The 15801-nt window shown below is 41.6% G+C and overlaps 1 protein-coding gene across 2 annotated transcripts in view; it reads right to left on the bottom strand.

The window, feature by feature from the left end:
* Positions 1 to 491: 491 nt before the first annotated feature.
* Positions 492 to 15801, bottom strand: part of CCR10 (C-C motif chemokine receptor 10) — a 39108-nt gene continuing 23798 nt past the window's right edge. The window contains exons 1-2 of one of the 2 annotated variants that reach the window (XM_044299888.1): positions 7490 to 7599; positions 492 to 1947 (exon numbers count right to left, since the gene is read on the bottom strand). In XM_044299888.1, the coding sequence (XP_044155823.1) occupies positions 892 to 1806 (915 nt within the window). In that variant the 5' untranslated portion in view covers positions 1807 to 1947; positions 7490 to 7599 and the 3' untranslated portion in view covers positions 492 to 891. Of the gene's footprint in view, positions 1948 to 7489; positions 7600 to 15801 lie in introns of those variants that run through there. The other variant, XM_044299887.1, reaches the window with a different exon arrangement.

Here is a 15801-nt window from a genome sequence, read left to right as displayed (position 1 = left end):
GCTATCTGATGCCCGCTGGCCCAATTAATTATAATGGGGACCAGTGTAGATCTGGCCGCAACCCAGAAAATATGCAGAGAATCGGTCAGACAAAAACCGCTGTGCCAGGTTGCAGACAAATCTCCACTGGTCCCCATCTTTTTAACGGTAGTGTGAAACTAGCCTTTTATGTAGCGTCAACATATTCTGCAACAATTTACAAGTCACAGACACATATACAAAATAAGACCTTAAAGGGGTTATACACGTTTGGGGGAGAGTAGCAAACCCTCCTCCCCTCTTGACAGACCTGCGAGGGGAAGCATACTTCCCAGCTTACCAGAGCTGGAAGTTTACATCAAGAGATCTGAGCACAGCAGCTAAGGCCTGAGAATGCAGTAGCTGGGAACCAGAGGGGAAGCAGGTAGGTATGCTTTCCTTCAAAGGTTTGCCAACCCCCCCCCCCCCCCCCCCAAAAAAAAACAACAAAAAAACATGCACAACTCCTTTAAGTAACAGACTATTTAACAATTTAAACAAAATAAATGAGGGTTGTGCTTGTAAGAGCTTATGCCTTATGTGTTATGGCCATAGGCCCACATTCACCTGGTGGAGGCCATAGGAGTGTCCATTATTTGTTTACTGTGTAGGAGTGTGCAGAAGACTTTGCTTTCCTATACAGTAGGCTACTGTGTGGTGCATTTCTTACTGTGGCTAATTACCAACATATGTTGCAGAAAACTACCATGATATACTGGTAATGCTAAAGTTTAAAGTGACATTTTAACACAACCTAACATTCAAGGGCTCGAGTGTCCTGTTTCATACAAGTACTGTATTTTCTAAAGTAAAACTATTTCTTATTTGTGGCCCCAAATTTCTTCTCCTCGGAAGGTTTCAGATGGATTGCATCTACAAAGTAAAGCTGTTGGTTTCCATCATTAGTGAAGTGCGGGTATCTCTGCTTGATCCACAGCGCTGAGCATAGTAGGTGGTAGAGATGCAACCAAAGTTCTTCAGCAGGAGAAGGATGTCGTTCCTGAAATTAACCCCAACAAATGCATAGATGATTGGATTAAGGCAACATCTTATGAAGGCAAGGTTGCTGGTAATGATGATGGCAATATCTTTCATCTTTCTTGCATTACAGGGCATCTGACGACTTCCTAGAAAGTCCGTGGTTTCCATGAACATGACCAGTGTGTAAGGGAGTTGAAATATCACAAAGGCCAACACAACAGAGATTATAACCTTGAGAGCCTTGTGCTTTCTAAAGTTTCTGCCAGTTAGTAGGGTTATGATAATAATGGAGTAACAAACAGCCATTACCAAGAAAGGTAATACAAAGCCAAGAATTATCTGAAGAAAATTGCTCATGCTCTTGACCGCACTGGTGATATCTTCTGGGAATACCATCTTACATATATACAGTCCATCATGTAGTTTGGATTCACTGTAAATCAATTCCGGAAGACTGAGTAAAACAGATGCCAACCAAAGAAACAGGGTGATTATCTTGCTGCAGTAAATGGATCTTTGACGCATAGTAAAGGCCTTGATTGCCCGGGTAATTTCAATGCACCTGTCCACACTTATACAGGTCAGGAACAAGAATCCGCTGAAGAAATTGATGGCATACACGCCCTGTACCACTTTGCACGTATGGGTCCCCAACACCCAACCTTTAACTGCGCTGACAGACATAAAGGGAAATGTCAAGAGCAGAAGAAGGTCCGCCACTGCCAGGTTAATCAAATGGATATCAGTCATGCACTTTATTCTCTTGACAAATCTGTATGTCAAAAGAACCAAAGTATTGCCAGACATACCTATCAGAAATACTAGGCTTTGTACACATGGTTGAAAGACTTTGCTGAATTCCTGTATGCTGCTCACATCACAAACCTCTGGAATTTGACTGTCATAATCAGAAGACACATAGTAATCTGTTGTGTAGTATTGTAAAGCCTGTAAATAAGAAGAATATGCAATTATTTTTTTTATAAAATGAAGCTTGTATGGCATTAACCCCTTCCTCCCGTATGCATTTTGAAACTTACAGATTTTTTTCATTTTTTCTTTCTCACATTCCGGGAGTTATAACTTTTATTTTTTTCCCGTGTAGCTGGATGAGGGCTTGTTTTTTACAGGACAAGATGTAGTTTTTCATGGCACCATTATGGGGTACACATAATCATTGATTAACTTTTAATACCTTTTATAATTGTATAGTTTAGGTCTTACAGATGCGGCATTTATTTTTTTTTCCATTGGAAACATCATAGATCAAGATCAACTGATGGTGGGGATCCGACATCTGGGACCTTTGTCTGTCTATCAGCTGTTTGAGAAAGCATGGCGCTTGCAGTAGCGTTGTATCTTTTTTGTAGCTTTTCTTAGGTCAGTGAATGGGGCTAAGCTACGATACCAAGCACAGTCGCTATTAAATGTACGGCACTGTGCTTGGTAAGCTGTGAGGCAGGCAATGAATTACAATACACAATGTAGTGTAATGCATTGTAGAGGGGATCAGACTCCCAAAAGTTGAAGTCCCATAGTGGGACAAAAATAAAACGTGAAAAAGTGTTTTACATAATAAAAAAAAAAAGTTTCAACAAAAAAAAGACATAGACATATTAGTGACTGTTCTCACGACCATGCCGTTTTTTGGGGATCCGCAATTTGCGGAACGGAACAGGAGGCCCATTATAAAAATGCCTATTCTTGTCCGCAAAACTGGCGACCCATATACGGAACGCAAAATACGTTTGTGTGAACAAGCCCTTAGGTATTTCAGCGTCCGTATTGACCTACTCTATAACAATCATACGATCTATCCCATCAGATGAACACTGTAAAATAATAAATAAAAACTGTGCCAAAAAACCTATTTTTGGTCACCTTGCCTCACAAAAAGTGCAATACCAAGTTGTCAAAAAGTCTTATGTACTCCAAAATGGTACCAATCAATCCGTCACCTCATCCTGCAAAAAACAAACCCCCAAATAAGGTCATCACCAGAAGAATAATCAAAATATGGCTTTCAGAATATGGCAACACAAAAACAAGACTTTCTTTTCAAAAATGCTTTTACTGTGTAAAACTTAACAAAAACAATAGACATATTAGGTATCGCCGCATCTTTAACAACATGCTGTATAAAAATATCACATGATCTACCCTGTCAGGTGAATGCTGGACAGCCATTTGTTTGTCACCTCACAAAATAATAAGTGTAATACCAAGTTGTCAAAAAGTCATATATACTCCAAAATGGTAATCAAACCGTCACCTCATCCTGCAAAAAACAAGCCCTCAAACAAGTCCAATACCAGAACAATTAAATAAATATCTTTTTCAGAAAATGGTGTTGCAAAAATATGATTTTTCTTTACAAAAATGCATTGTGTAAAAGTGGTAAAAAAAAAAAATATATATATATATAAATTGGTATCATTGTAATTGTGCCGACCTGCAGAATACAGATAACGCATCATTTTTCCCGCACATTGTACACCGCAGTAACAAGACACAAAAAGCAATAGCAAAGTTGCTGCCATTTCTTTATCCTGCTCCGCAAAAAGCTAAATAAAAAGCGATGAAAGAGTTGTATGTACCTCAAAATAGAACTAATGATGGCAACTCATCGTGCCAAAAAAGTAAGTCCTGACACAGCTCCATTCAGAAAAAAAATAAACATATGGTTGTCAGAAAATGTCTGTACTGTTCCCCAGAGGCTGTTCAATAGGAACATGGTGCCCATAACCTAATCCATCAAAATCTGCGCAGCAAAAGCTAAATGGTGTTCTTTCCTGAACCCTGCAGCGTACCCAAACAGCGGTTTAACTCCACATTTATGACATTTCCGTACGAAGTACAACCCACCTAACAATTTAAAGGCCATAGTATGTTTCAGATGCCGCACAGTGGGCACAGCAATGCCATATCTGTTATAAACTTGCAATTTTCATTTTGCACATCCCCATGCTCATTATTTTTTGAAAAACACCTGTGGGGTGAAAATGCTCACTCCACCCCTAAATAAATACATGGTGGTATACTTTTCAATATAGGTTCACTTCTCAGGGGTTTCATTTATTATTTCACCCTCGCTCCTCTACAGTTGTCAGCACAAGATGCGTAAATCACCACATTGGGCCTCAAATGTGCATGGTGCTCTTTTACTCCTGAGCCCTGTTGTATGTCCAAGCAAAAGATAAGGGCCACATGTAGGGTGTTTATAAAACCAGGAAGCACGACATAATAATTAGGGGGCTTGATTTTCACACTGGTATACATTGGGCACAACATATTAGGCACTCAAATGGCATATCTGTGGAAAATTTGCAACTTTCACTTTGCACCATCTGCTGTTAATAAATTTAGCAAAACAACTGTTGGGTCAAAATGCTTACTACACCCATTGGTAAATACTGTGAGGGGTGTGGGTTCTAAAATAGGGTCATTTCTTATTTTTATTTTATTTAGGGTCCATTCACACGTCCGTAATTTGGGTCCGCATTCGTTCCGCAATTTGCGGACCCATTCTTTCAATGGGGCTGGAACAAATGCAAATCCATATTTCCTGGATCCGCATCCGCATTTTCGGGATCCGCATCAGTTTTTTTGGGATCCGTTTTTTCAGGATCCGCAATTTTGTTCCTGAAAAAAATAGAACATGTTCTATTCTTGTCCGCAATTGTGGACCAGAAAAGGCATTTTCTATTAGGCCCCTTTCACACGGGCGAGTTTTCCGTGCGGGTGCGATGCGTGCGGTGAACGCATTGCACCCGCACTGAATCCTGACCCATTCATTTCTATGGGGCTGTGCACACGAGCGGTGATTTTTACGCATCACTTGTGCGTTGCGTGAAAATCGCAGCATGCTCCTCTTTGTGCGTTTTTCTCGTAACGCAGGCCCCATAGAAATGAATGGGGTTGCGTGAAAATCGCATAGCATCCGCAAGCAAGTGCGGATGCGGTGCGATTTTCACGCATGGGTTCTAGGTGACAGTCTATTCACTGTATTATTTTCCCTTATAACATGGTTATAAGGGAAAATAATAGCATTCTGAATACAGAATGCTTAGTAAAATAGGGCTGGAAGGGTTAAAAAAAATAGTTAACTCACCTTGTCCTCTTGGTCGCGTAGATCCCGGTCGGTCTGTTCTTTAGCTGTGGGCTGAATGACCTGTGGTGATGTCAGATCACATGCTCCATCACCATGGTGATGGACCATGTGATTGGAGCATGTGATCTGACGTCATCAAAGGTCCTTTAGCCCAAGCCCACAGCTAGCAAAGAACAGACCGGGAACGAAGTACGCGAACAAGAGGATAAGGTGAGTTAACTTTTTTAATTTTTTTTAACCCTTCCAGCACTATTATACTATGTATTCTGTAGTCAGAAAGCTATTATTTTCCTTTATAACCATGTTATAAGGGAAAATAATACAATCTTCAGAACATCAATCCCAAGCCCGAACTTCTGTGAAGAAGTTCGGGTTTGGGTACCAAACATGCGCGATTTTTCTCACGCGAGTGCAAAACGCATGACAATGTTTTGCACTCGCGCGGGAAAATTGCGCATTTTCCCGCAACGCACCCGCCTCTTATCCGGGCAAAAAACATGACGCCCGTGTGAAAGAGGCCTTATAGTGTCTGTGATGTGAGGTCCGCAAATTGCGGATCTGCAAAACACTTACGGACGTGTGAATGGACCCTTAACCTCAGAGCCTCTGCAGTTGGCTGTATAAATCCCCAAACTAGGCCTCAGCTGCACATGACACTCCTTCCCTTTTGATCTTTGCGGTGTGTCCATACAGCACTTTTCAACCACATATGGGTTGTTGTCCTGTTGTAAAAAAAAAAGTAATTTTCACAGCTAAGGTTTTCTAATTTCTATGAAATACCTGTTGGGCCAAGGTACTCACTAAACCCCTTTAAATATTCCCTGGGGCTGTGAAAAAGAAAAAAATTAAAGCAATATTTTCTTGTAAAATATGTAATTTTGTTTATTACAGCCAAGTGTTGCTAAATTCAATGAACCGCCTGTGAGGCCAAAGTGCTCACTACACCACATGGTGGGTGTAGTTTCCAAAATAGGATCACTTTTTGGGGTTCTCTACTGTAGGGGTGCACCAGACGGTCTTCAAATGTGACATGGTGCCTGAAAAAACCATTCCAGCAAAATCTGCCTTCCAAAAATCATATGGAGCTCCTTCCCTACTGCCCCTTGCCATGTGCCCATACAACAGTTTATGACCACATATGAGGTGTTTCTGTAGAATCAGGGTAATATAAATTGAGATTTGTTTGGCTGTTAACCCTTTCTGCATTAGAGGAAATAATTGATCAAAATGGAAAATCTGGAATTTTTTTATTTTACCTTCATTTTCCTATAACTCTAGTGGAACACCTAAAGGATTAGCAAAGTTTGTAAAAATCAGTTTTGATTTAGTTAAAAAAAAAATAAGATTTTTTTCCCCAAGGAAAATAACAATGGAGATTTGCATGCATGATATTTTTGGGAAACTAGTATAGACCTTGATTTGTTAAAACTAGCCATGTCTATTGTACTAAAAAGGTATGCCTCAACTTTATGCCTAAAACATGGCATGAAAGAACTGTGTTGACCACAATCACTTGAACATTTGAATTTGTACTATGCAAATTGCAAAAATGTCTCCCTGCAATTGTTAGGTTGCTTATTTCAGATCAGTATATTTTTCTTATTGCATTGTAATTGTTTTACTACTGAATCAAACAGCTGGTGCTGAGTAAGGCGTTTTTCTTTTTTCTTTTTTGCTTAACAGCTCTGATTTCCTTCCTGCTTGGTCTTTGTTGGTGTATGATGAACTGATTTCTTGTTTATGCTGGTTAATCTATAGATTGCATGGTATCTAGTATCTAGGCTGCTGACACCTATTGTTGTTTTAACCATAAATGTTATGCTTTGCTGTCTGTCCACAGAAATTAAATTCATTACATGATTTTGAGTCTAGGCTGGTTTGCTCTGTTAAACGGAACCTGTCACCTGGATTTTGTGTATAGAGCTGAGGACATAGGTTGCTAGATGGCCGCTAGCACATCCGCAATATCCAGTCCCCATAGCTCTGTGTGCTTTTATTGTGTCAAAAACCCGATTTGATACATATGAAAATTAACATGAGACGAGTCCTGTCCCTGACTCATCTCACGTACAGGACTCATCTCAGGGTAATTTGCATATGTATCAAATCGTTTTTTTTACACAATAAAAGCACACAGAGCTGTGGGGACTGGGTATTGCGGATGTGCTATCGGCCATCTAGCAACCCATGTCCTCAGCTCTATACACAAAATCCAGGTGACAGGTTCCCTTTAAATGTGAGGAGCTTGCAGGATAATTTGTCTGCTTGGTAGGTCTGTAACTGTGGCAGGAACTAATCTTCTGCACCTTTCTGTACTTCTGCTGTATGGGGACAGAATAGCTGAGGAGGGTATGGCTTCTCCTAGGTCTCTGGACTTACTCTCAGGTGGTTTCTCAGGGAATGCTTTCGTCCTGGAACTCTGGAGGTTGTAGTTTCTGCTTTCTTCTTCCAGCTGAGGCTGAAGGTTCTCAGACTGGGTATGTGGTCAATGTCAATTCCCCTAGCAGGGGGTGGGCTACACTAAACCTAAATTCCTTCTCCTCCCATGCTGCAGTATGTGGGAACAGTCCACACCTCCACAGAGGGGGAGCTAAGTTGGAATGAACCATTCCAGACTAGATTTACTAAACTGTAACTAATACCTTACCAATGCATTGCTGCCACCTGCTGGTCAGCCTGGAAAATTACAAGGAAATATTGTATTTAAAGGGAACCTGTCACCGGGATTTTGGGTATAGAGCTGAGGACATTGGTTGCTAGATGGCCGCTAGCACATCTGCAATATCCAGTCCCCATAGCTCTGTGTGCTTTTATTGTGTAAAAAAACTGATTTGATACATATGCAAATTAACCTGAGATGAGTCCTGTCCATGACTCATCTCACGTACAGGACTCATCTCAGGTTAATTTGCATATGTATCAAATCGTTTTTCTTACACAATAAAAGCACTCAGAGCTATGGGGACTGGGTATTGCAGATGTGCTAGCGGCCATCTAGCAACCCATGTCCTCAGCTCTATACCCAAAATCCCGGTGACGGGTTCCCTTTAAAGTGCAGAAGTGTTTATTCCTGCCAACCATTGCTAAAACCTGCTGGGACCAAAGACCAAAGCTGTATACTGCTTGGATACGAGTTACCTTCAGTAAAGAAACGTTTAAACTTCATCTAAAGGTCTACACCTCATTTCTGCTGCAAAATTACTCCTACTATCACTACACTAAAATTTATTGCAAGTGAGCCAGGAATCCAGCCGTACCCAGGTAGGAGACACTGTTGACACAATTATCACCACCTATAGAGACATTATAGGCCATTACACCACTCTGGCATTCCGAACCTGGGATGTGCATTATAACACCTTGGGAGGGCCCTGTGATAGTACCCTGCGCACGCTGCAATTGATGTCACAAACAAACTATAGAGTATTATACACCCGTAACCTCTCCCACTGCATAAGTGGCATCAGCGTGTACCCCATATCCTGCTCATTGCACATACTTGCCAGCTACAGCCTGTCAGTATATTTTAGTAGTATCTCTGGGTTTCTTACGTGACCAAGCAATGCCTCACTACCAGCCAGTGATTACAGTACACTTACATCTTCTCTGATTGGAGTTGTTCCAATATGGCCACAGCATCTAAGGTGTTCTATGCATGCACTTGGTCTTTGGTGTCAGCTAGTGCTATTTAAAGGGACACTTTTGTCTAAAAACAAATTTGTGTCTGTTTTTCTTTTTCATTTTAGCAGTGCTATGCCATTGAGAATTAAATACAAAATACTGTCCTTGTGTACCAATTAGCACACAGATATAGAACTCCAATCTAAATAGGGACTGCACTGTCAGTTCACTGCTGCTTTAAAGGGATTCTGTCACCAAGTTTTGGGCTATAGAGATGCGGACATGCACGGCTAGATCGCCTCTAGCATGTCTGCAATATATCTGTCCTATAGGGCTGTGTGGTTTTAATTTCTTTAAAAAAGGATATATAAATGAGTATAGATATGTAAATGAGTCTTGTATGTACAAGGGGCTGTACTAACCTTCCTGGAGCCCAGCCATGCCCAGCTACGCCCGCCTGTGAAGGAGCCCAGCACCACCTATGTCTCCTCCTTTCATCAACTATAGATAGCCGCAAACTCGCGATGCGCGAGCTCGCGCATGTGCAGTTTTTTCCCTGAGGCTGATGCCGGCATAGGGAAGGAACACTATACCGGCACTGCGCATCGCGAGATTACGGCAATCTATAGTTGATGAAAGGAGGAGCCCTATAGGACAGATATATTGCGGACATGCTAGTGGCGATCTAGCTGTGCATGTCCGCAGCTCTATAGCCCAAAACTTGGTGACAGAATCCCATTAAGGGAAATATGTTATATGTTAGTTTAATAGTAGATTGTTGAATTAGGATCCAGGCTCCATTGTTCTTCTGATAGGCCTAGATAAAGATGTCCACAAAAGAGCATTGCTCTTATCAGTGTAAGGTGTGATGCTCTAATTGAGTATTATTAATATTGTTTTTGATACATGTGTCCCCCAAGAAGCCAGAAAAGACCCCTGAGGACATTTATACTTCCATACTTTACTGCTCCCAACATAGTTTTGCTGCATTTCAAGAAGCCGCCACTAGGGGGAACTCAGTATCCAATGGTTCTACAGGTGCCATTGCATTCTGTGGTAACTGTATAAATTCCTGTCCAGTATTATACAATATGAAGGGGAGCAGAGGATTTATTTCTTTATAAAGGAGCTTTATCAATATATGTATTGCTGTCTGGTGTAAATACATTAAGAAATATGATGTTCAGAATATGTTCCACTTTTTCAGAGACAGAGGGCAACTATTTTATTACATTTTTTAATAAAAAAATTATTTCACTTAAAGGGAAGTCCCACAAAAAATATTGTACAGTTTTTCAAACCAGCATCTGGATCTGAATACTTTTGTAATTACATGTAAGGAAATTACAAATGTATTATAACTACTGGGTTATTCAATGAAATGTATCTGTATAGTGTCACCTACCATGAAATTTCTCTGTCCTGCTCACTGAGATGGAAGCACATGCTCAGTTCCATCCTTCAACTGCCAACAGCTGCAGCAGAAGGGCCATGCCCACTGAGGAAGGTCAAGAACCCAAAGCTGACAGCTCGAAATAAATCTAGAAGAACTATTGGAGCAGTGAATAGGGATCTCTGGATCCATGTAGATAAAGGGCTGGTTCTCACTGTGTTAGAATGAGGTTGTCAGGCAGGGTCGTTGCTAGGTTAAAACATTCGGGGCCTGGACCCCTGATGTTTTGTCCCAGGCCCCGAATGTACTGCCTGCCAGATAGATCCAACTGTATTGCCATCCTCAGGACAGCAATACAATTAAATCTAATCCCCTGCAAGAGCTGAAGGACCTGCGATGATGTCACAACCATATGACCAGTGCAGGAGAAGACGGCTCAGCAGCAGTGTTCCCTCTAAGGTGCGCGGGTGCGCGGCCGCGCATCAATTATTGTGCCCCCGCTCACCACTTTATAATGTCCGCTCAGCGCCACCTGCAGTCATCATGATGATGACTTCTTCAGCAATACGTTCAGTGTGCGGCGCCGCCTCCACATATTTCTGCGCTACTGCTGCAGCTCCTCCGTCTTTTTCTGACCGGAAGAGGAGAGGAGGACTGAGCAGCACGAAGCAGCAGGGCAAGGTAATGTGGAGGTGGAGCTGTCTTTTAACCTGAGGGAGGCTAAAGTGGTTTTACCCTGCTGTGTCAGGGACAGGGTAAGACGCCGCCTGCAAAGTGAAGACATTAAAATCTCCCTGAGTGTTCCCATAGATCACGCGGGAGCAGAGTGCAGGGTAATTACAGAGCTTCATGTTACATTTAGTTGAACAGGACACTGCACAGCCCTTTGAATGAGAAATGTATCATTTTATGTTTGCAAAGTGAGGAGGGCTTCAGGCTTTCACTGCATGTCTCCCACACAACATTACCATTCCCTTCATATCCCAGTGCCTCACTCTGCCCTCAGCATGGTATGTAGCTGGAGGGAGAAAGCAGGACCTTACCACTATGTAGGGTACAGTAGGCAATCTCCACAGCACATACCACATAGGTTGCAGCCTGGCTGTGCAGCACCTTCTTCTTCTGCAATACAGAAGAAGCAGCAGCAAAGAAAAGTAAAAGTTCAAATGAGACCACAATGTTGTCTTTATAGTGTTAAAGAAACTATTCACTCAATGAAGGACAAAGGCATATTTTATGTTCACCATCATATAACCAAGTGCAAAATAATAATTGTTACTTATATAATACTGCCTCTATGTACAAGAATATAACTACTATAATACTGCCTCCTATGTACAAGAATATAACTACTATAATACCGCCTCCTATGTACAAGAATATAACTACTATAATACTGCCTCCTATGTACAAGAATATAACTACTATAATACTGCATCTATGTACAAGTATATAACTAATATAATACCGCCTCCTATGTACAAGAATATAACTACTATAATACTGCTCCATTGTACAAGAATATAACTACTATACTACTTCCTCCTATGTACTAGAATATACCTATTATAATACCGCCTCCTATGTACAAGAATATAACTACTATAATACTGTCTCCTATGTAGAAGAATATAACTACTATACTACTGCCTCCTATGTGCAGTAATATAACTACTATAATACTGCTCCTATGTACAAGAATATAACTACTATAATACTGCTCCTATGTACAAGAATATAACTACTATAATACTGCTCCTATGTACAAGGATATAACTACTATAATACTGCTCCTATGTACAAGAATATAACTACTATAATACTGCTCCTATGTACAGGAATATAACTGCTATAATTCTGCTCCTATGTGCAGTAATATAACTACTATAATACTGCCCCTTCTTGTTTGCCTGTCCTATCGCCCACCTTTGACTAAGCATTGCCCATCTCTAAGTCGACCGCGCTCAGCAGCGGCCAAGGCTTAGAGGGAACACTGCTCAGCAGTGAAGAGAAGTCCTGGGAAGAAGCTGTGGTGAGGTCTGCTACATGAGGAGAGATAAGTGAAAGGGTAGATTACGCAGTGTGAGGGGCAGAGCAATGTTGGGAGTTGTAGTTATTTAACTGGGACTATATGTTAGAGCTGAAGGGAGGGAAGTTATTTACATGGGACAGTAGGGTGGAGTGATGTTATTTACATGGGACTGAAAGTTGAGTGAGTTATGTTATTTACATGGGAATGCATATTGGAAGTGGCTGGGGCAGGGTGAGTTATTTACATGGGACTATATGTTGAAGGCGGCTGTGGGAGGCAGTGATATTATTTACATGGGACTGAATGTTGAGGGGTAATGTGATTTACCTGTGAATGCATGTTGGAGGTGGCTGGGGAGGGGGTGATTTTATTTACATGGGACTATATGTTGAAGGAGGCTGGGGAGGGGGTTGTGTTCTTTACATGAGACTGTATGTTGAAGGCGGCTGGGGAGGGGGTAATGTTATTTACATGGGACTGTATATCGAGGGGGGCAGGAGAGATGGTGTGATGTTATTTACATGGGACTGTATTTTAGAGGGGGCTGTAGATAGAAAGGGATGTTATTTACATGGGACTGTATATTGGAGGGGGCTGGAGAGATGGTATGATGGTATTTACATGGCACTCTATGGCGGAGAAGGGAGATAATGTTATTTACATGGGACTGTATGGTAGAGGGGCTCAGGAATTATAATTTTCGAGGACAGTAAATGGAGGAATATTACTACAGGGGGCATTATTAAAACTGGGAGGGCTTCAGGGCGAGCATTATAACAATAGGGGGCGATATAAATACTGGGGGCACTGAGGGGGAATTTAAATCCAGGAGACATCAGGTGTTCTTATTACTACTGGGGGCTCTATAGGAGGGACTTATAGATCCACATTATTTCTACTAAGAGCACTGTGGGGGTCTTATTACTACTGAGGGGTCAGTATATAGCTTTATTACCACTGGGGGAACAACAGGGGGGCTCTGTAAGGGCATCATTAATACTGGAGGGCTCTTCAACTAATGGGGACACTCTTGGGGAGCATTATCACAGTTGGGGGCACTGTAGGGGGCAGTATTACTAATGAGGGCATTCCAGAAGGGAATTACTATTGGTGGGACTATGAGGAGCACTATTACTATGGGGGGGGCACCATTTTTTTTTCAGGATAGTATTTGGAGGTACAGAAAAATGAGGAACCTAAGATGTCTGTGTGTCACACTCTGTAGCGACGAGGCGCGGCTGAGAGAAGTTGGTCGGACGGAATGGAGAAGATGATGACAGAGAAGATCTACATCAGAGGAGACGTCACCTAGGAGAAACTGGATGTGAGAGGTACGTGCTGCTGTATAGCTATAGCAGGCTTAGGGGTCGGTTGGTCGACTTAGAGAATTGGGCCATATGCATTGGGGCTTGGGCCCTGGATCTTTTGAGACTCTAGCAACACCCCTGTTGTCAGGTACTAGATCATGTATGATTTATATTTTTTACATTATTCAAGGGATAACCCCTTTAATAAAAATACAAATTACTTAGAAACCCAGGTAAAAATGTCTTGCACTCCATGTTGCCTGGGAGTGTTTGACACATATGGGTGAGGTGGAATGGGGGGGTCTATGATAAGTTTTGCTATGGGGTCCAATGAGATCTGTGTACACCCCTAATGCCTTGCCTTGGCTGAATATTAGTGTTAGGTAGTTGTAGTGATAGAATGGAGCAGGTCAACAATCAATTAGATCCCATGCCCAAGGTCTTGCTTTTGCTTGTGATCATCCCAAATATTATTTTACTTTCTTTTACTCATTTCTATACTGTTGATATATTCCACAGACAGTGTCAATCGTTAACAGTGATTTATCCACGCGCTACATTTAGAGCTCCCTCCTAACAAAGCTGAAAGCTAGATATGTTACTTATATTCATTCTCTGTGGTTGCCACCTCATATCATTAGAGCAGCGTCTTTCTTTCTCTGCCAGTATGGGCTGGTACCCGTTTTACACCTTCAAGAATCCCTATGCATGCTGACTCATTTTTTGCCTCGTATTTCTTGCTAGTGGCAATTAAATTTGAAATATGCCTATATCTACATTTCTATATCTTCATTTTCTAGATGCCAGCAGGATGTACTCTTCAAATGAATATTGTTTGATTTCTACTACTGTAAAGATCTTTATATTATTCATTTCAGTTGGAGTTTACCAGTGTGCCAACATGTCATTAGTCTTGTTGCTGTATGTATTTTGTAGACATTCAACTCTATAGAATATATTTTGTGGATTTTGAGTAATGTTGGGGATAACGTTTTTACAGACAGTGATTGGCTGCAGTGGGCTTGTATGGACACACCACATTATCACTGGAGCCCTGTCGAGGACCAGGGACGCTTCGGCATGGGGGAAGTAAGGTGAGTATTAGGCTGGGGCTACATGGCAACATGTATTGCATTACAGCTTGTCTCACAAAAGTTGTGTGACCAAAAACATTTGTCCAAATCACAGAAAGGTTGCAGGCAAATTGCAGTCGTATGTGACCTGCATTGTCGCGCTTGAAACAGCATCCGCATCCAGCCAAGAATATGACTATGAAAATTGTAGATTCACACTGAAGGAATTATATACATAACAAAAAAGTGTCAAACAACTGAAAATATATGTCATATTCTAAGTTCTTCAAAGTAGCCACCTTTTGCTTTGATTACTGCTTTGCACACTCTTGGCATTCTCTTGATGAGCTTCAAGAGGTAGTCACCTGAAATGGTTTTCACTTCACAGGTGTGCCCTGTCAGGTTTAATAAGTGGGATTTATTGCCTTATAAATGGGGTTGGGGCCATCAGTTGCGTTGTGGAGAAGTCAGGTGGATACACAGCTGATAGTCCTACTGAATAGACTGTTAGAATTTGTATTATGGCAAGAAAAAAGCAGCTAAGTAAAGAAAAACGAGTGGCCATCATTACTTTAAGAAATAATGGTCAGTCAGTCCGAAAAATTGGGAAAACTTTGAAAGTGTCCCCAAGTGCAGTCACAAAAACCATCAAGCGCTACAAAGAAACTGACTCACATGTGGACCGCCCCAGGAAAGGAAGACCAAAAGTCACCTCTGCTCATCCGAGTCACCAGCCTCAGAAATTGCAGGTTAACAGCAGCTCAGATTAGAGACCAGGTCAATGCCACACAGAGTTCTAGCAGCAGACACATCTCTAGAACAACTGTTAAGAGAGACTGTGTGAATCAGGCCTTCATGGTAGAATATCTGCTAGGAAACCACTGCTAAGGACAGGCAACAAGCAGAAGAGACTTGTTTGGGCTAAAAAACACAAGGAATGGACATTAGACCAGTGGAAATCTGTGCTTTGGTCTGATGAGTCCAAATTTGAGATCTTTGGTTCCAACCACCGTGTCTTTGTGCGACACAGAAAAGGTGAACGGAAGGAGTCTACATGCCTGGTTCCTACGTGAAGCATGGAGGAGGAGGTGTGATGGTGTGGGGGTGCTTTGCTGGTGACACTGTTGGGGATTTATTAAAAATTGAAGGCATACTGAACCAGCATGGCTACCACAGCATCTTGCAGCGGCATGCTATTCCATCCGATTTGCGTTTAGTTGGACCATCATTTATTTTTCAACAGGACAATGACCCCAAACACACCT

Source organism: Bufo gargarizans, chromosome 6 (genome assembly GCF_014858855.1).
Source record: "Bufo gargarizans isolate SCDJY-AF-19 chromosome 6, ASM1485885v1, whole genome shotgun sequence".
NCBI classification, from domain to species: Eukaryota; Metazoa; Chordata; class Amphibia; order Anura; family Bufonidae; genus Bufo; species Bufo gargarizans.
The sequence above is the reverse complement of the archived record's forward strand: the minus strand, read 5'-3'. Positions and strand labels throughout refer to the sequence as shown.